The sequence below is a fragment of the Malassezia japonica genome, chromosome 5 (genome assembly GCF_029542785.1).
Source record: "Malassezia japonica chromosome 5, complete sequence".
NCBI classification, from domain to species: Eukaryota; Fungi; Basidiomycota; class Malasseziomycetes; order Malasseziales; family Malasseziaceae; genus Malassezia; species Malassezia japonica.
In genome coordinates this window covers 1-20,575 of record NC_083374.1, presented here as the reverse complement: position 1 = coordinate 20,575, position 20,575 = coordinate 1, and the positions used below count along the sequence as shown (strand labels likewise).

Here is a 20,575-nt window from a genome sequence, read left to right as displayed (position 1 = left end):
TTCTCGCAAAGCACCCGCCCAACACTTGTCACGTGATATTTGCTCGGCCTCCACCGAGTCACCATGGCCGCGAAGAAGCCGTGGATCGTGCAGAAGTATGGCGGGACGAGCGTCGGAAAGTTTCTGTCAACGATCGTCGATACGATCTCTCCGTCGTATATCGAGACGAACCAAATTGTGATTGTGTGCTCCGCGCGGTCCGGAAAGACCAAGGCGCTCGGCACGACGAACCTCTTGCTGCAGGCCAGCGCGGAGGCCATGCGCTCTGCGTCGCCGTCTGCGACGCCGACGCCGATGTCGAGCTCGTTCTCGGGAAGCGTTGGGGTGCAGGACTCGTCGCTCTGTTCGCAGCTCTCGCGCCTGGACGTGCAGGCCGCGAATCCGTTTCACGCAACCGTCGACCAGATCCTCGAGGACCACCTCGCCTCGGCACGCGGCGCGGTGCACACCCCAGAGATCCTCGCACAGCTTGAGCAGGACATCAGGGACGAGTGCGATCGGTTACGCGAGATTCTGCAGGCGGCGCGCATCCTGCACGAAGTCTCGCCGCGCTCGCGCGACATTATCATGGGCATCGGCGAGCGGCTCTCGTGCCGCATCGTGGCCGCTGCGCTGAACGACAAGGGAATGAAGGCAGACCTCGTGACGCTTGATACAATCGTCGACGAGCTCGACGATGAATCGGCTGTGCGCGCGCCATCGTCCTTGGAAAGCGCCGGCTACCTTGACCAGTCGTTCTACGACAAACTCTCGGCGGCGCTTGCGGAGCGCATCGAGGCTTGCGAGGGCATCCCAGTCGTCACGGGCTACTTTGGCAACGTCCCGGGCTCGCTCCTCTCGCAGGTCGGCCGTGGGTACACGGATCTGTGTGCGGCGCTGTGCGCCGTCGGCCTGCACGCCGACGAGCTCCAGATCTGGAAGGAGGTCGACGGTGTGTTTACCGCAGACCCGCGCAAGGTGCCCACTGCGCGGCTCGTCCCGGCAATCACGCCAGAGGAGGCCGCCGAGCTGACGTACTACGGCAGCGAGGTCATCCACCCGTTTACCATGGAGCAGGCCATCAAGAAGTCGGTGCCGATCCGCATCAAGAACGTCGAGAATCCGACGGGGTGCGGCACGGTCATCTTCCCGGACCACGAAAACGCAGACGTCGAGGAGGACGTGCGCCACGATCCGTTTGTCGACGGCCACGTCGAGCAGCCGCCCCCGCCCATGTCGCGCAGCGGCACACCAGGCACCGCCACGCCGTTGCTCCCGGGCATGCTGCGCCCGTCTGCGCCGCCGATCACGCAAAAGCGCCGCCTGCCTACTGCGGTCACGATCAAGGACAATATCATCGTGCTGAACGTCCACAGCAACCGCAAGACCATTTCGCACGGCTTCTTTGCTCGCATCTTTGGCACGCTCGACCGCTACGGCGTGGTGGTCGACCTTATCTCGACATCGGAAGTGCACGTATCGATGGCCATGACGGCCGAAGTCAAGCCGCGCACGCTCGAGCGCCTCAGCGCGGAGCTCGAGCACGTCGGCACAGTGAGCGTCCTCCGCAGCATGGTCATCCTGAGCCTCGTCGGCAAGGAGATGCGGCACATGATCGGCGTGGCAGGGCGCATGTTTAGCACGCTCGCCGAGGGCAACATCAACATCGAGATGATTTCGCAGGGCGCGAACGAGATCAACATCTCGTGCGTGATCCACGAGCGCGCGGCACTCAAGGCACTGAATCTGATTCACTATTCGATCCTCGAACTCTCACCGAAGCCGAACAATATGGAGGGCGGCTCGTTTGGGCGCTCCTTTTTCTAGGCACGCTCCGCATACAGGGGGATGCGGATCAGCAGCTTGCCGCTCGTCGCGCGACTGCTCAGGTCGCGCTGCGCCTCTTGGACGCCAGCGGCGCCAAAGAGGTACTCACGCCAGACATTTTCCCGGATCTTGCCGTCGGCAAGGAAGCCAAAGAGCTGCTGTGCATAGTGCGCCATCTCCTCCTTTGTCGCAACATAGTTGAAAAGCGTAGGGCGCAGCACCTTGAGATTCTTGGGGCTCAGACGCGCGAGCGCCATGGGCTCAGGCGTGCCGCTCGACTGGCCAAAGGAGACGAGCGTGCCGAGACGCGCGACAGCGTCAAAGTTGGCGTCCCACGTCGCCTGGCCGACCGAGTCGTAGACGACCTGCACGCCACGGCCCTCGGTCAGCTCCAGCACACGCTTCGCATTGTCCGCGGGCGTGTTGTGCTCGCCATAGAGCAGCACATGCTCCGCGCCGTGCTCCTTGGCAATCTGCGCCTTCTTTTCGGTGGACGTCGTGCCGATGACGTGCGCGCCGAGCGCTTTGCACAGCTGCACAATCAGCAGGCCAGTGCCACCGGCAGCAGCGTGCACCAGCACCCAGTCGCCGGCCTGCACGGGGTAGGCCGCATGCGTGAGCGTGAGCGCCGTCAAGCCTTGCAGAAAGAGCGCGGTGGCGGACCGCAAATCGACGCGCTCCGGCACCTTGGCAACGAGGCGCTGGTCGACCGCGACACGCTCCGCAAACGCATTGTGCGACAGCGCGACGACCTTGTCGCCGACCTGAAAGTCGGTCACCTCCGCGCCGACTTCCACCACCTTCCCGCCGCACTCTTGGCCGAGCGTCCGGGGGAGCTCGCTGGGGTAGACGCCAGAACGAAAGTAGATGTCAATAAAGTTGACGCCAGCCAGCTCAGTACGGATCACGACCTGCGTCGCACTCGGCTTCGGCACAGGCACCGTGTCCTGCTGAATCACATCCACCTCGCCGGTCTTGTGGAAACGGATCGCCCGCATTTCGCTCATCGTACAATGTGGAGAAGCGGATTGCAGAACCGCGCACACAATTTCAGCTATGAACAATTAAAGCGACTTGATCTTGTTGATGGCCTTGCCAAGCAGACCACCGGGGCCACCGCCGCCCTCGTTGCCAGAGGCACAGCAGCAATGGCGGGACTCGGGGTGGAAGTCCTGCGGCGAGAGCTGCATGCAGCGCGCCTTGCGGTTGTCCCAGCCGTCGTCGACGTTGTGCGTGCAGTGGAACATGCACAGCGCACCGCTGCCGTCAGGCGAGACGATGAACGAGGCGTGGCCGGGGCCGTAGGGGCCACCCTTGGAGCGCTCGCTCATCAGCAGCGGCGCATCACGCTTCTGCCACGACTTGGGGTCCAGGGGGTTGTTGCCGACCAGCTGGAGCAGGCCGAGCTTGTAGTCGCACGTCCAGCTTCCGTGAGCACTGTAGACAATGCCGCTGAAGCCCTGGAGGTTGACCCACGTCGGGCCCTCGTTCACGCCACGCTTGCCATTGTCAGGGCGCTCCCACTCACGGTCGGGGCGCGAAATGACCGTGACCGTGTCAGGAATCGCCTCCTCGGGCGAAGCGAGACGCGCAATGAACAGGTCCTGCTCCGAGTCAGAGTTGTCGCCAAGAGGCCAGCCCGACCAGCAGCAGTACAGCTCATTGGGGCGGGGGGTGAAGACCGTAGCGTCAATCGCCCAGTGGTCAGGCACACCACGCAGGGGGCCGGCAAACTGCCAGCCGCTGGGGTCCATCGGATCGGGGTTGCTCGAGCGCAGGACCAGGGTGCGGTGCGACGCGGGGCCCTGGCCAGGCTTCTCGCCACTGAAGTACACATACCAAGTGCCGTTCAGGTTGTGGAGCTCGGGGGCCCAGATACCGGGGGCCCAGCCGGAGCCCTCAGGCTTCCAGATGAGGCTCTTTTGGCAATTGCGGAAGTCCTCCACGTTCTGCGACGCCCAGATCTCGATGCGGTCGCCGAGCGTAAAGGTCAGGTAAAAGACACCGTTGCCCGCGAGGACCCAGGGGTCAGGCATATCACATTCGGCGATGGGGTGGTTGGACATTGTGTTGGTTGTGTGAGGAAGGATTGAGGACACGGGCCGCCGGGAAGGCGGGGCGCCCGGGCCACCGTGGGCGATCGCTTGTCCGATCGGGGAATCTCGTAATGTGTTTGGCCGACGCACGGCACCTCCGTCATGCCGCGTGTGGCTTGCCCTACTCCACAAATTGCCGGCCCACGCCCACTGTGGCAGTGCGCTGCGCAGACCCACAGCACGCATGCGATTGGGCCGCACAAAAAATAACCCGCGGGGAACCAACCGCGTGGGCCAGGCCTAGACGTACATTGCTGAGTAATGGTTCCTGAAACTTTCACTAAAGGGGGCCTGTGCACGACTCAACGGAGCATCGCATAGCACGCCCATTTGCGCTCTATTTACTGCACAGACGAAACAAACTTAGGGCCTTGTGATTTATTGTAAGAATGCAGCGCATAGGGCACATGGTTCTGTTCCTTGAGCGTTTCGAGTTGTAAAAAAGAGGTTCATCATTGCCAGGAAAGGGAACATTTGGACACAAGGGGTCTCATACATCAGCAATGCTTCGTGCCGATGTATGCTTTGGGGGAGAGGTAGTTCTTGTACTGGTACGAAAATTGGCTTGAGTGCTTGTTGCCTGTAAGCGTGTTTTCGGCATAGGAGCCCGCTTCATGTGCAATGGGGTGCAAGTCAGCACAGTTCGGGTTCCAAACCTGCCAAAAGAACCCTTGCTTTCGGAAGTTTTCGTTCAGTGTACTCTCACAGGGCTGGAGAGTCACTGCATCTCCTGCAGTCACACAGTGGTTCTTTTTGGCCGTGCTGCGAACTTGGCCATACTTTTCGCCTTGGGAAGTGGGTGCGTTGGGGAATTTGCATTCGTAGAATTGGAATGTTTGCTTCGTGGAATTCAGTGCGATGAGGTTGGGGAATTCGCCCGTCTTTTCGTGCTGTGAGAACCCAAAGCGTGTCAAATTGTGATTGCCGTCGGCAAAGAGACCATTGGAGGTTCCAACCGGCTGGCAGTCGATGTTCGTTGCATTCGCAGCCAAAGTGCTAGAAGCAAATACCACCGAAAGAATACCTAGCAAGACAGGCTTAAACATGCTGTATCGTAAGAGGGACCATGGTAATGGTCCCATTGCTTTATACCATTTTCACGGGCGTAGTACGCGGAATTCCGCCGAACCTTGCTTCCAAGGTAATTGAGCCCCGTTTGGCGTATTGTCACTTTGACAGGCTGTCCGCCCACCCAAGTGACGCCGCGCTTCTTTTGTTCAACTTGTGTATCATGCGAAGTGGCTAGCTAGTTCCGGTTTTACAATATACGAAAGTAACAACGAGCTGAAAGCCTATTCAACTGATGCGTTTCAATGTACCACATCTTTGGACCCTGGGCCAAATTGCGTTTAGGCATCACACTTCTTCGAAGCGCTAGCGAGACGGGATAGCAGCGGCATAGGCTCCTTCCCTGGGTAGTAGAATGATGCCATCCACTTTTCGCCATAAATGTTCTTCAGAGTCTCGTCAGTCTTGTAAGCTTCATAAAGCAAAGAGGGGGCGCACGAGGAGCTCTTCTTCAGCGAGAACCACTGCAAGCGCATAACAAAGTCATCAACAGCAGAGCAAGGGCGCAGCGTTAGCTCGCCGTGCTCGTCAGGGTCATACTTGAACTTGGGCATGGCAGGGTCATCGCTCTGGCCGCCATCCGGAACCAGGGCATTGCCAGATGTCAGGCAGAAGTCGGTCACATCCATGCTCCGCAGCTGTCCAAAGTAGGCCTTGTCCGAGCTGGTGTTGAACTTGTCACTCGGGGCCTGGCACTCGTACAGCTGAAACTTGCTGTCTGCGTTCTTTTTCATGGTCACGTCAAAGTTGCCAGAACTATTGGACTGGGCGGCCACTTGGAACCCAGTAACAAGAGTGCCGTTCGAGTACCACCCAGTTAGGACGCCAGGCTCTCCAACAGCCTTGCACTGCACCTTACCACGCTTTTCGACAGGTGCAGCTTGCGAAACAACTACTAGGGCAAAGATCAGTGTGAAAAGAAACTTGAGCATGTTGTATTGAAGTTGTTGGTGATAAATGAGGCTCTAAACTCTGCCTTTATATACCGTGCAATGCCATCATTTAAGACCAGGCATAACCACAATAGTTCCGGTCTGAATGATCGAAATCTGAAACTTACGGAGTTCCGGCAACAAGAGGCTCGAATAACGAATAAGGGTTTATTGCCAAGATGCAGGGATTCGCACGTTCCCTTTCTCCTTTGATCTACTTACCACCATCACAAGATCTGTGTATGCTTAACTACACAATAGGGGTTAATTTTAGCTTCTATCTCTCATTCTCTAATTCTTGGCACAGCGCTTTTCTTAACCGTGCTCCAAGTAGTTTAAAATGAGCCAACCAGTACCACGGAAGTTATGGAGTTCCGTATCCCCGCATATTACATAATGAAGCAGATCCTTAATTTCGACCCACTCGTACACTTCACGTGCACGATCCTCTCTCCTGTGCGGCTTTAAAAGCGACCATGAAACAACCACAGGAAAGACTGCTTCTAGTTCTTCTGAACCATGACGATATTGGATAAAGTTTAGTGAAATTAGAGCCCCTAGTAGAATGATAGTGCTATGTGCCTTGTAATGATGACTATTAATATTTTACCATGATTTTGCGGCTGAGGAAGAAGCGCGATAGCAACAGGCATACCATAGAGCCCAATACTAACATCGCACAACACAGCTGAGCTTTCCAGAAGCTACCAGTTTCCAAATCGACCAGTGCTCCCGCAATCGGATTTCCAATTAGCATACCGATACCGGCAAACATGAAACACATGCCGACGCGTGCCCCGACTTCGTGCAGGTCCTTGGTAATGCTTGCAACACAGGCTGTCGGAAGAGAGACATATGCGCCTGTCATGAAGCCGTACAAGACTGCGAACACGCAGATGCTCGGCACACTTTCAATACCCATCCATCCAAAAGCAAGAATGGCTGAGCACGCGGCCAACGGTATCATTGTGTTGAAGGGCCCAATTTTATCGGCCAAAAAGTTCGGGAGAATTCGCCCAACGGTACTTGCTCCGTTCATGATTGCAATTAGATAAAATGCAAGTGTCTCGCTTGAGCCTGTGCGCTTCATCGCGTAGGCAGAGACATGATAGAATGGAATATAAGCACCCATGAACCCGATGCAGATACCAAACACAAATATCACAAATTCAGGCTCTTTAAACGCGTGCCAAGCAAACAGTGTTCGGCGATGCGCTGGCGCAATGCGCGGTCGCATCAAGACATTGGAGACGGCAAGAGTGCCGAACGCAATGAAGCCGAATACCCTTACTGTCCAGGGGAACCCAACTTTATCCACAAGGTTGCGGAATACTACCGTGTAGACCACAGCACCGATACTGCTGCCGCTAGCCACGACACCTAACGCAAATGCGCGACGCGTGGAGAAGTAGGTGGAAGTGATTGCCATACCAGGTATACATAAACAGGCAGCAGCGAGACCAAAGCATAAACTTTGCGCTAGCATGAACTGCCAATATTCATCACACAAACTCGTCATCATTAACGCAAACGACAGCAACAAGGTGCCAAATAGGATCATATGACGAAAGTACCCTAGGTCAAACAGCGGGCCAGTAAGCGCTCCAACCAAAAGGGAAAGACATCCCTGAAGCGATCCAATCCAAGAAATCCGTGAAGCATTCTCATTCAAGAGAATGTGCGTTTCGTAATACGTTTGAAAGACACCAAAAGAATTGACCATACCTGAGGTGTTAAAAAGAAGGAAAAAACCCCCTAAAACTTGCAGCCAAGCAACAAGTCCACCATTAGGGATAGAATTGTCATCTTCTGGAATGACTTTAGAGCTTAGGCTAATCTCATCATGCTTTTCGTCCGACTGTACGTCGCTCATTCCACTGGACGAAGGATGCAAAAGAAGCTCGACCTCCACACTTTTAAATAGCGCTGTCACTTGATCAAATTTTATGACTCCACCGGTTTTGAGCGGGCATAACAAAAAACTTAGCCAATCCTATGGCACAAAAGTGATGTTTCTACTCCTATCTTGCAGTAACTGGAGGTTGGCTTTGAGTTTAATTATCTGGAACTTTCTAGTATACAAGTCGCGCATCGATTCGACTTGGCCCATAATCCTTGTTGTTTATCCTGTAGTTGACTTGCTGCTGTGCCGTCAATGCCTGCCATTGTTTCGCTTTTTCCCGGTTTATCGCAACGTAGTAATAGCGCACTATCACACACAATAGAATGGAGAAACCAGATAGGAAGGCGAGACGTATGTTTCCATGGCGGTAATAGGGTTGGTCCGAATCCGTATAGGCAAAGGTAGAGACAATGCCTGCGAGTTGTGCACTGATATTCACAAGACAAAGCGAAACCGTCCGAGCTTGCACTGAGTGGGAATTCTGTGAAACCCAGCCGACTAGGAAGGACAGAGGGTAAGGTACCGCGCTGATCAGGCTGAGTAGTCCATACCGAATCCATCCCCAATGTCCTTCCGTGGTGTCCGGCAATGTCAAAAGTATGGCGAGGCATGGAAAGACCCATACATTTGTGATGGCAGTAGCCAGGCTTCGTTCGCCATAGTGCGTAGCCAGATGGGTCATCCAGATAGTGTTTATCATGAATAGAATGGTACCAGGAATGGCAAGTAGGTTGCTCATGAATGTGTTAAACCCGAGGCTGCTCAGAATGAATGATAGATACGTTTTAGACGGTTGATAGGGAATTAACGATACAATAGTGAGAGCATATATTGGGAGCGCACTCTTGTCACCGAGACAGCCCAAGATCCCCTCCCATGTCACGGCCTGATGGCTGTTCATATCCCCTTTGGTAGGATCATCACGAAGCAAGCGGTTCACAAGGATCTTTTGCTCATGTAAAGAAAGCCATGGCTTTCGAATAATCCAGGTCGTAGTCTTGGTAATAGTTGATGGCATCAGTGCTACGGCAGCGAAGCCAACCAGCAGCGAGATACAAGCCTCTGCACCGAATAAGTATCGCCACCCTTCGATCTCAAATAATCCATTTAAATTCAACAATGCAAGAGAGAGAAGAGATCCAATGATTTGTGAAGCGCCGAGAACCGTATAAAACCAGCTCATTCTGATGTTCATCTCATTTGCGGTATAGAAGTAGGTCAAGTAAAGACACATGTCAGGAACAAATCCACCTTGCGCCATCCCCAACAGTGTTCGAGTAATGTAAAAGCCAGTCTTACTTTTGATCATGGATTGTCCAACCCCGACCATGGACCATGTAAAGATCTGAACGGGAACCCAATTTTCTGGCCCTATCCACTTCGACAAAAGACCCGATGGAAACTCCATGAGTAGAAAGGCCAACAAGTACACGAATTGGCCTTTGTTTATATCATCCTGTGTTAAGCCAATGTCTCCAAAAAAGTTACCGTGTTCATGTTCACTGCGGCTAGCCAAGGCACGACTTAGGTTTTGGCGTATCAAGTCCATCGCAAAGAACATAACCCAAACCAGTAATATAACGTGAAAATCGAGCTTTCGCATTAGCTCGACCTCTTCTTTATAGGACCACGTAAAACTAGAGTTGATGAAGTGCCGTCCTTCATACCCGACACTTTCATAAACTTTTTGCCAGTGTTCTAATATTGCTGCATCTTGGAAAACGTGCTCCTCAGAATATGCTGCAGCTGGTTCGACTTCTTCTTCGCTTTGCTTATTCAAACTTCTGGAAGAGCTGGTAGAGATTGGACTCGATTGAGAGCTGTGAGCGGTATAATCTGTAATCCCATGCTGGATGGGGATAGGGATGGCACCGTAGCTCGGACGAGCGCCATGAATAGACGGGAAAGACTCTATGTCCAGTGTGAGTTTGAGGGGGCGACTGCCTTTTAGACTTGCTAACATTGATGTACGATGCTAATCTGTATTGAAACAATGCGGACCTGACATGGAAAGCAATGTGACCATAGTATTAGGGGACGTGCGCATGACGTGCTCAACCCTGTGTGGAGGATTATTGCTGATGGCTAGCTAATGACGACAACAGGAGCTGCAAGCACCAACTCCCTTTATTCGAGCTGCTGCACTGAGATTTAATAGACAAGAGGGAGAGAGAAAATTGCAAACTTTGGGCTGCAAAGCATCGAGCTTGAGCTTAGTCGATCTGCCCGGTCGCTTGTGTCATCTGGGCGTTACACTTCCGCTTCCCTTTGAATCGTATTGAGTTCAAGATGCAACATTTCTCTTTGAAATGGGCATTTCTGTATTGCTTATCTTGAATTGCTCCCTTAAGGTTGGGAATTAGTCTTCTCGGCGCACTTTAGCTCAGACAGCCGAGGAGTCGGGATCCCTGCCCAGGGACTGGCTCGCACGGATCAGGGTACGGGTATAATAGAAATTATGATATGCACATTGGGTAGATGACACCGGCTGTCCGCATGATATCCCGGAACATGTGCAGTGCCGATCGGATATTTCCGGTACGCACGCTTGGTTAGGGTTATCCTTTAAAGTGTTGCCCCTCTCATACTTATCCACCACTTTCCATCCAATGCTTCGCCTATCCCCTTCGAGGACGGCCATATCAGCAGTAGCGCTTTCCCGGACACGTCTGACCGCTGCCGGCTTGAACTTTCCAAGTGCGAGCCGGCTCATGAGTACAGTCACCAGTGATGCCAAGACTTCGACTCCCAAGCGTCACCATGTCGTCATCGTTGGCGCAGGTTTTGGCGGTTTGACTACTGTTCAAAGCCTGAAAGGCGCCCCTGTCGACATCACTATCATTGACCGTGCCAACTACCACCTGTTCCAGCCATTGCTCTACCAAGTGGGCTCGTGCCAGTTGAGTCCTTCTGACATTGCCTGGCCTGTGCGCCATCTATTAAGCAATCGCAACGAAGTCACGACGCTCATGGGTGAAGTGATGAATGTGGATGTCGACAGGCAAACGGTCTACCTGGACCACAACCTTCCGATCAACTATGACACCCTTGTGCTGGCTACCGGTGCCAAGGATGCTTACTTTGGCAATGATGATTGGGAACGGTTTGCTCCGGGCCTGAAATCGCTGAAGGATGCAACTACGCTTCGCCGCCGTTTGCTTATGGCCTTCGAGATGGCCGAGCGAGAGCCAGATACTGAACGCCGGTCTTCGCAGATGACGCTTGCAATCATTGGTGGTGGTCCCACGGGTGTTGAACTGGCTGGCGCGATGGCTCAAATGGCGCACCGCACTCTTCCGAACGAGTTCCGCAACATTGACACGCGCAAGACACGTATTGTACTGATTGAGGCTGGCCCGCGTGTCCTCTCCGCCTTCACAGAGGACCTCTCTGAATACGCCAAGGCGGCACTGGAGGATTTAGGCGTGGAGGTCCACTTGAACATGCCTGTCTCGAAGCTCTCGAAGCAAGGCGTAGAATATGGAGGTCAATTCCTGCCCTGCTCTACCATCTTCTGGGCTGCTGGCGTGCAGGCGTCTCCTGCCGCACGCTGGCTCTCCGCATCGGCTGATCGCGCAGGAAGGGTCCGCGTCGAGCCGGACCTTTCCATTCCTGGACGTCCCAATATCTTTGCCATTGGTGACACGGCCTCGGTGATGGGTCCCAACGGCAAGCCAATTCCGGGCGTGGCACCTGCCGCCAAGCAGCAGGGTGCATATGTGGGTAAACTGATCCGCAACCGCTTGCTGGGAAAGGCTACTCGTAAGCCGTTCCAGTATTTCCATACCGGTAACCTTGCCACGATCGGAAAGAACAAGGCAGTCGTTGACTTTGGATTTATCAAGATGACAGGCTGGATGGCATGGTGGCTCTGGGGAATTGCCCACATTTACTTCCTTATCGGTGTCAGGAGTCGCTTGAGCGTGGCACTCAGCTGGCTATGGTCATACACTCGCAACATGCGTGGCTCCCGACTCATCACGCAAGACCATAAGCAAACCCCTTAAGACGTCCTACTTCTCGTTCTTGGATGTCTTTTGGAAACATGGGGTGCTGTGATCCTTGGGGCTGGTGCGCTCGGGCCACATCACAATTGTACATACACACTGTATATATCGTGCAGAATTTCGGGCCCAATACGGAGATTAATGTATTTTGTCGATTAGTAAACAAGTGATAATCCAAAATATTCCACGTCGATAAAAAAAACCTTATCCCCGAAGGGAAGCTCGTGATTGCTTGTTAGACCGGACTAGGGTTTGACCCGATTCGAATCCTGCTTTCTGACATTTTGCTACGATAACGGATTGTACAAAGTTGAAAAAAGTACATGGGGAGCTGGGCGATCCTTGGTCATTGACGCCACATACCCTGATACCAATATGGCGTCTATGCTGCACAATAGTGCATTTGCAGACCTTGTACACTTCGTGTCCAGAGGCCGATTGTTCAAGCCACAAACTGCACATGAAGGGTTTGAAATTCCAAGCAAGTACTTTACTACGGACAAAGGGACTGGCGAAATCATCGTGGGCTGGTACGGCGATGATGACCCGGAAAATCCATACAATTGGTCATTCGCTTACAAGGCATGGGTGAGTTGGCTCATGTTTGCGATGACAATGACTGTGTACATGGGCAGCAGTATCGTCTCCCCAAGCATCCCCTACCTTGCTCAGTACTTTGACGTGCCCAGCACGGTAGCGGCCTTGTCATTGTCGCTATTTGTTTTCGGTTACGGGATAGGACCTTGCGTTTTATCCCCCATCACAGAAATCTCTTGGGTTGGGCGTAATGGACCTTATATCTGGGGGCTGGGTCTCTTTACCATATTGCAAATTCCAAATGCATTGGTGGACAATATCGCCGGCTATATGATTCTTCGTTTCATCTCCGGCTTCTTGGGTGGGCCCGTACTGACTACGGGCGGTGCCAGCATTGGTGACATCTGGAGACTGGAAGGTGGCTTCATGAATGGTTTGGCTTTCTGGGACCTTGGCGCTTGTGGCGGCCCGACACTGGGCCCTCTTGTTGCTGGCTATGCGGTGCACAGTCTTGGGTGGCGCTGGTCGATTTGGCCTCTGCTTTGCATGAACGGGCTTACTTGGATCATGCTATTCTTTACGTTGCCTGAAACCAGTGGTGAAACGATTCTTACTCGACGTGCTCGGCAACTCCGCGAGCATACGGGGTGCGATCAGTATCGGTCCCTCGGTGAAATCAAGGATCGTAAATTTAGTCTATCGGGCTTGCTTGTGGATACATTCTATCGCCCGATGGAGCTGACAATCACAGAGCCGATGCTCCTCTGTGCCAACATCTACACCGCCTATCTTTATGGAATCATGTATTGCTTTTTCGAAGCATTTCCCCTTACCTTTGAACAAGTGCATGGGTTCTCAACAGGTGCCATGGGTATCACCTATGTTGGCGGTATGGTGGGCTGTACGATCATCTTTTTTGGTTATTGTATATATAACCAAAAATATGTTCTCCCGCGCTTCAAACAAGGGAAATGGAAACCAGAATATCGCATGCAACCCGCCTTTCTTGGCGCATTGATGTTCCCGGCATCTGTATTCTGGTTTGGATGGACATCATACGAGTCAATCCATTGGATTTCACCAGTGATTGCTTATTCAGTATTCCTGGCAGGAACTTATCTCATCTTTCAAGGTTTCTTTGCGTACATTGGAGAAGCATTCCCTCGCTATTTGGCCTCGGCTTTCACAAGCAATGGGTTATTTCGCGCAGCACTGGGAGGCGCTTTCCCGCTGTTTGCACCGCAATTGTTTAAACGTCTCAACCTTCAGGGTGGATGCAGCTTGCTTGGTGGCCTTGCTGCACTAATGATTCCCATCACCGTCGTATTTTACTTGTACGGTGAGAAATTACGCGCAATGTCGAAACGCACCGGTGACGAACCACCTCAATTCATGGAGCGATTTGATTCGGACGTGTCATTGAACAAGGAAGAAATTGATGGACCGCATATACCCTGAATATAAATGTTTTAATCTAAAGTTTCTACATGTAATTCATGTGTTATAGCTTTGCGCGCAACGCGAGAGTTGATAAGACGGCCTCCTCGCTTGGTAAAAATCGACGGATTTCCGCTACTCGGCTATTTAATACAACGTGACTTGGCCACCACATGCCAAGTTGCGCTCCACATGTCAACGCCATGAGACAATAGGTCAAGAGCCATGCGTAAAACATAGTTACAGCCTAAGATCCGAGAATTCCTAATTGGCGTCGTATTAGAGCTGAACATTTCCAGTATATGATCTGTTAAAGACTTGCATTTCTCAAGGATCGTCAGTAAGTCCGCCTTGGGAGTGCAGCATTACCACTTAGTGCTCACAGGTTGAGACAAAGATGGGCTTGTCCAATCAACGCAAGGACGAATTTCCCATGTTTGGCAAGGTCACAGGGACGGTATTGCTAATTTAGGAGGATCAACTAGGGTTCACCAACCTACATCAAACGATCGGCTTTCCGTGGTTAGTTTGCAGATTATGATTAAATTAATTCCACTTATACCGGATCGGATGCCAAGAACCGGGGTGGTTGCGGAATTCCGTGTTCCTTGGTGATGATCGTCATGGTCATAAAAGGAGCGGGCTGAACCAGTGCACTTCACCAGCAAGTGAATTTTCCTCGCTAATTGAAGCACGCCTCAAGCGATCTTTTACACTACTACCACCAAGATACTTTTTACGATGCAGAACATTGCTTTGCTTTTCACTGCCATGGCCGCCACTGCCTTGGCCGCACCCATTGAGAAGCGCTCGGATGATGTGCAGTGCAAGGTTGCGTACTCTGGTGAACTTGAACTGTGGATGAACAAGCCTGATCAAACCACTGCTCCGGTGATTAGCGACGGAGCGGTTGCTCCGTACGGGGAAACGATGCTCCTCTACAATGAAAAGTATCAGCAGTACCCCAAGGTGAACTTTGTGGAGTGCAACCTAAGCGGCGATGTTCAAGATGAGAGTGGTAGCTCTGATACGATGTATGGTCGTATTGAGCTTGCTGATCAGCAGGGCATGTGTATTGAACACCTGCCCACGGATGACCCTAAGAAGCAGGCACTCGGTGTGCAGAAGTGCGACAACGATGCCACGAAGAACAAGAGTGACAAGCAAGCGTTCAAGTCGTACTGGGATGGCAAGAGCGATATCTCGCACCTGTCAGTGCTGGACAAGGACATGCAGACGTTCTACACTCAATGGCGCTCCAAGGACGAGGGAGACCAGGCGGTGCTCACGCTTTCGAGCACTCATCCCTCGTATGGAAAGAGGAACGTCATTAGAGTGAAGAATGTTCAGAAGAACTAAGGAGTGCAATTCGCTCTTGGCGATTTGACCTTACCACGTCCATATTTTGTTTTGTTTTTTGTTATTATACTGTAGTTACACGCATTTGAAACATGAACTACTGAAAAGCGGTTTCAGCAGTGTTGCGTCTGATTCGAAAGATGATCGCACAGTAAATTCAGGAACCACCACGCCATTGGTAGCTGCAGACTTTAGCGTTCACTTGAGGCAGTGAGATTACAAATCTTGACCACATTCAATTCCGTCTCGTGCACGGACCACAAAGTGGCACTTATAAGGAACCTATTCTCGGTGCACCTTGAATCTTTATCAAGTATATTTTAAATTATGAGTCAAATCGTGGCTATCACTGGAGCTAGTGGTTTTGTTGGAGCCCACATCGTTCGTGAAGCTCTTGCCAAGGGTTATGGTGTTCGGTCGATCGTCCGCAGTGCGGACAAAGGGCAACAGCTGCAGCGAGACTTCGCAAACAAAAACCACTCCATTGCATACGTGTCCGACATCCGCAATGTAGACGAACTCAAGCTGGCGTTTGAAGGAGCAACTTTCATCCAGCATGTTGCATCGCCCTACCACACGTCATTCTCGGACCCACGCGCAGATATGCTTGACCCTGCTATCGGAGGTACACTGGCCGTGATGGAAGCTGCAATGGCCACCCCATCTGTTAAGCATCTGCTCTTAACATCATCGTTTGCAGCCATAAACTGCTTGGAGAAAGGTGGTTCTCTTCGTGACTACACTTACACGGAAGACGACTGGAACCCTGCAACGTATGAGGGTGCTGCAACGCACGAAAACAAAGTGTATACTTATTGTGCGAGCAAAGCGTTGGCAGAGAAATGGTACGTGCTCAGGTCAAGTAAGCTTACTGATAGCGCATGGGAATTTTGGACGAAAGAGCACCCCCAGTTTGCTCTTACAACGTTTTGTCCTCCTGGTATTGTGGGCCCAATTGTACACCCACTTGCTTCACTCGACGAGTTGAACACCTCTTGTGCGAATGTGTGGAGACTTGTATCAGGGGAAACCAATGGCAATGTCCCACTGACTTTGTTGCCGCAGACGGTTGATGTTCGTGATGTCGCTACAGCACATGTGAATGCTATGGAATGCGAAGCCGCGAAAGGGAAGAGATTCATTGTTTGCGGCAACTACATTGACCTTCAGCTAGTAGTGGACTACTTGCGCGGAAAATTTCCAGATCATTGTGACACCATCCCCGTTGGCAATACCGGCGTCCGCAACCAGCCTGGCCCTATTGCAAAACTAGACTCTTCTCACGCAGAGAAGGTGCTTGGCATGGTATGGACGCCTTGGCAGAAAACATACCAGGATTTGGTCACTCAATTGTGGGATCTTCATGCTCATGATCTTTCATCAAAGTAGCCACGCAGAAATTCCGAGACAATAGTGTTATCTAAATCAGCCGATCCGTTCAGCCACCTCACATCGCGCGAATCACCGAACAGAGCGTACACCAAGTCACGTGAGGCGGGGAGCTAGGCCCATGCGCAACGATGCATGCACGACCATCGCGCCTTGGTGCTTCGCTAAACACCGCATGTGGGAATAGAGAGTGGCGCCCAGCTTACTAGGCTGAACACTCTGCAAACCACAAAGTGTCTCAAACCGATGATTTACCATTATGAAAGAATATAATTGTCCTTTTTGCGACAATACTTTTAAGCGCGCTGATTTTGCTCTGCGACATATCGCGCAAGTACATGCTTCAAATAATGCTTTTAACTGTTCTTATTGCCAAGCAGGTTTTGCTCGGCGAGATGCTCTTACTCGTCACGCGAAGACATGCCGTGCAGGGCCAGGTAGAGCAGAACTACAGCCCATGAAGAAAGCATGTACACTTTGTGAGCGCTTGCGGATATCTTGTGACCGCAAGGAGCCTGAATGCTCAGAATGCATGAACCGTAATGCTAAGTGCATTTACAATCCAAGCGTGCGGCTTGTGAGAAACCGGTCTCAACCTCGATACGGGCAAAGCTCTGTCGGCCTAATTGGTCAGTCGAAGACCAAGACCAAGTCATCTGTCGATGCTTATGAAGGACATGGTGGTCATTTTGTGGAGGATGGAAATGTTCCTAGGGAGGAAATTTATCAAGAAAACTCGTTCCCGTTTGAAACTAATCATACATTGGTTTTGAATGAGCCACCATCATTCCCTGGAGAAACGCGGCTCCAAAAAATGTTTCTTGACTACGGAAAATCCGGTCAAGAAGAACAAGCTCTGCATCCAGTCTTTTCTGAATCTACAGGTTCCCTAGGTGTCCATCACACCAATGTCTGGCCCGTCATACCTGCCTCTAACGAGTAAGTGACATTGAGCACCGCTTTCCTTTGTAACATGACTGACACTATTTTTTACCTGTGGTGCAGACTGTACAAATGCCTCTTGGAACTAGAACAAGATGCTTATGCATATGGAATTACATCCATATCAATTCAACGTGCTGTATCTCTATTTTTTTCCAAATTTATTCCTCAATATTCGGTGCTGCATATGCCCACTTTCGATTTATCGAGGTGCCATCCCTTTTTAGCACGTTGTGCTTGTGTCGTTGGATTACGTTTTGATTTAACTCAACAAGCACAGGATTTTAGCTCCGCTCAGCTTTTGTCAATGCCGGAGCATGTCAACAAAGCCTTCTTGGAAATCATGGTTTGTGTATATTTACTCACTGATTTAGGCTTCTCAGTCGATCGATTTCGACGATAGTATGGCTACATTTGTTGCTGGGTTGCTATCCATTAAACTAACTTGCTTTTCAAGTCCTTGCCCAGAGCATAAAATCATCAATCGACTATATTCTGGGATATTAAATTCCTTTTTGCAAAGTGGAAATATTGACGCGAATGGTCTGAACTGGCCATATGATCTCCATTTACCAGAGCATTGGTATGATTGGGCCATTTCAGAGTGGAAGAAACGCTTATTACTATTCGTGTTAATTGATGACCTTGTATCACTAGACGGCGAAACGCATATTCGACAGCATCGACTAGTGAACGAGCTAAGTTTGCCATATTCAACAAAGCTATGGGATCTTAAGGATCAAAGGTCTTGGGCTAACGAGATGCAGTCACTAGAACAGGGACCACCTAAGCTTTGCAATGCCATATACGATCTATCAAACCAGGGTCCCCCCATGCTTTCGATCGCTTCGCCATTTTCTCTCTGGGTTCTTGTGCATATACTCTTGTACGATTCTTTCCAAGCCCTTCAAATGGTACGAAATTTGTCTTCACGACATTCTGAATTGTCAATCATTGATGAAGACCTTGTGGGTGCGGCGAAATCTTCTGCTATGGATGAGACGGACGCCAACGTGTCTACCATTGGATCCATTTTCAATAAAAACTCAAGAAACGATCAGAATTCTTACCTACACGGGCAAAGATCGTTGGCTGCACGTATCATTAGAATTGCAGACTCAATGTCTCGCTGGAAATCACATTGGCAAATGGGTCAAAAAAATGGGCCGGATGTATCTGCTTTTTCAATATCTCAAATGCGATTCATGCTTGATACGGCGCCAGTCACGGCTATAACCGTGACTGTGTTACAACAGGCGATACTTCAAATTGGACTGTCAAATGATGTACCAAGGCTTTCCTCAACACTCGAAGATTTACACAAATTTACTGAACACACCTGCATTACAACGTCCCCATTGTGTTTGCGCATCGAGAAGGAGAACTGGTTTATCGAATCTTTGCAGAGAAAGCACGAGTTGCGTCATATGCGAAACGGGTCGGTCCCAATCTCACAACGCGGGCATCCAATGTGGTTAATTCAAGACTACTTAGCGGCACAGATTCCAGGATCAATAGACAACTAAGCTAACGACCACAGACCTTGAAACTCAGAAGCCAGCAGCAATGAGGCAGAGTCATTCCAATGTGTCTGAGCTCGACACACAAGCTCTGCAAATTGAATGTATTAGCCACGGGAAGCCGACCGAGTTTGTGAATGGGCCAAAATTCTCCGATTACTCGCATCAAGCGTCCAGTAACTCGCTAACTGCGCGTAGTAATTAATTCCACATATGCTCCTTTCTTTGCCAAGAAACTAGGGGTGGCTCGGAATTCCGTGTCCATCTGATGGAAGACATGAATATATATATATGACTGGGAGGCTCAGTCGAACTACCAACAAACGTAACCTCTTATCTCAAAGTTCTAACACTATACAGTTAGTCCATTCCGACAAGGCCAAGATAAATCATATACAATGCAAAAGAAAAACATTGCTCTGCTTTTCGCTACGCTTGCGGCAGCTGTTATGGCTGCGCCTATTGAGGAACGCTCGAATGAAGTGAAATGCAAGGATCTGTACCAGGGTAAACTTGAGCTCAATATGCACAGGCCGGACAAGTCGATTGGTGTGGTACAGAGCAAGAAGCCGGTTAAGCCGTACGGAGAATCGATGTTGTTGTTTGATGAAGAGTCGAAGGACTTCCCTGTGGTGAAGTTTATGGAGTGCAACCTGAAGGGCAAAGATGAAGGATACACTGATTCTAATACTCAGTTTGGGCGTGTTGAACTTGTCGATAATAAGGGAATGTGCATTGAGCATCTGCCGACAGACGACCCGAAGCTGGTGGCGCTTGGTGTGCAGAAGTGCGACTACGAGAATCTGAATAACAAGAGTGATAAGCAGGCATTCAGGTCGTATTTGGAAGATAAATTCTCTTCGTCAACCCTGGGCGTCATGGAAAAGGATGGAAAGACCTTTCACTCTCAGTGGCGCTACAAGAAGGAGGGCAATAAGTTTGTGCTTGCTCTGACGAGTGACAAAGCGCGTGATTCTCGCTTCAACGAATTGCAGGTGAATAACATCAAGAAGTTGTAAGATTGGAAGTGGGAAGACTCGCACTCGTTGTAGCCAGATAAAACGTCCGAATTTTAGATGTGGAAAGTTCTTGAAGCACACATTGCGCGCTGTGCATGCTTGTTTTGTTTACAGATACGGATACGGATACGGATACGGATACGGATACGGATTAGGATACGGATTAGGATACGGATTAGGATTAGGATTAGGATTAGGATTAGGATTAGGATTAGGATTAGGATTAGGATTAGGATTAGGATTAGGATTAGGATTAGGATTAGGATTAGGATTAGGATTAGGATTAGGATTAGGATTAGGATTAGGATTAGGATTAGGATTAGGATTAGGATTAGGATTAGGATTAGGATTAGGATTAGGATTAGGATTAGGATTAGGATTAGGATTAGGATTAGGATTAGGATTAGGATTAGGATTAGGATTAGGATTAGGATTAGGATTAGGATTAGGATTAGGATTAGGATTAGGATTAGGATTAGGATTAGGATTAGGATTAGGATTAGGATTAGGATTAGGATTAGGATTAGGATTAGGATTAGGATTAGGATTAGGATTAGGAT

At 50.7% G+C, this 20,575-nt stretch overlaps 6 protein-coding genes across 6 annotated transcripts; 3 read left to right on the top strand and 3 right to left on the bottom strand.

Annotated features, from left to right (window-relative positions):
- Positions 1–63: 63 nt before the first annotated feature.
- HOM3 (aspartate kinase) lies at positions 64–1,806 on the top strand (the record flags this gene model as incomplete). Its single annotated transcript, XM_060266731.1, has 1 exon — positions 64–1,806. One exon carries the CDS (start codon positions 64–66, stop codon positions 1,804–1,806), a length of 1,743 nt encoding a protein of 580 aa, XP_060122714.1.
- Positions 1,807–1,834: 28 nt separating this feature from the next.
- Positions 1,835–2,813, bottom strand: ZTA1 (NADPH:quinone reductase; the record flags this gene model as incomplete). Its single annotated transcript, XM_060266730.1, has 2 exons — positions 1,835–1,848; positions 1,916–2,813. The coding sequence occupies 2 exons, from the start codon at positions 2,811–2,813 to the stop codon at positions 1,835–1,837; spliced, it is 912 nt and encodes a 303-aa protein (XP_060122713.1).
- Positions 2,814–2,870: 57 nt separating this feature from the next.
- MJAP1_002796 (uncharacterized protein) lies at positions 2,871–3,872 on the bottom strand (the record flags this gene model as incomplete). The annotated part of the gene is made up of 1 exon (XM_060266729.1): positions 2,871–3,872. One exon carries the CDS (start codon positions 3,870–3,872, stop codon positions 2,871–2,873), a length of 1,002 nt encoding a protein of 333 aa, XP_060122712.1.
- Positions 3,873–4,399: 527 nt separating this feature from the next.
- Positions 4,400–5,704, bottom strand: MJAP1_002795 (uncharacterized protein; the record flags this gene model as incomplete). The annotated part of the gene is made up of 2 exons (XM_060266728.1): positions 4,400–4,949; positions 5,409–5,704. The coding sequence occupies 2 exons, from the start codon at positions 5,702–5,704 to the stop codon at positions 4,400–4,402; spliced, it is 846 nt and encodes a 281-aa protein (XP_060122711.1).
- Positions 5,705–14,557: 8,853 nt separating this feature from the next.
- Positions 14,558–15,145, top strand: MJAP1_002794 (uncharacterized protein; the record flags this gene model as incomplete). Its single annotated transcript, XM_060266727.1, has 1 exon — positions 14,558–15,145. The coding sequence occupies one exon, from the start codon at positions 14,558–14,560 to the stop codon at positions 15,143–15,145; it is 588 nt and encodes a 195-aa protein (XP_060122710.1).
- Positions 15,146–19,445: 4,300 nt separating this feature from the next.
- MJAP1_002793 (uncharacterized protein) lies at positions 19,446–19,937 on the top strand (the record flags this gene model as incomplete). Its single annotated transcript, XM_060266726.1, has 1 exon — positions 19,446–19,937. A coding segment is annotated over one exon (492 nt), but the record flags the coding sequence as incomplete, so codon positions are not given.
- Between the last annotated feature and the right edge of the window lie 638 nt (positions 19,938–20,575).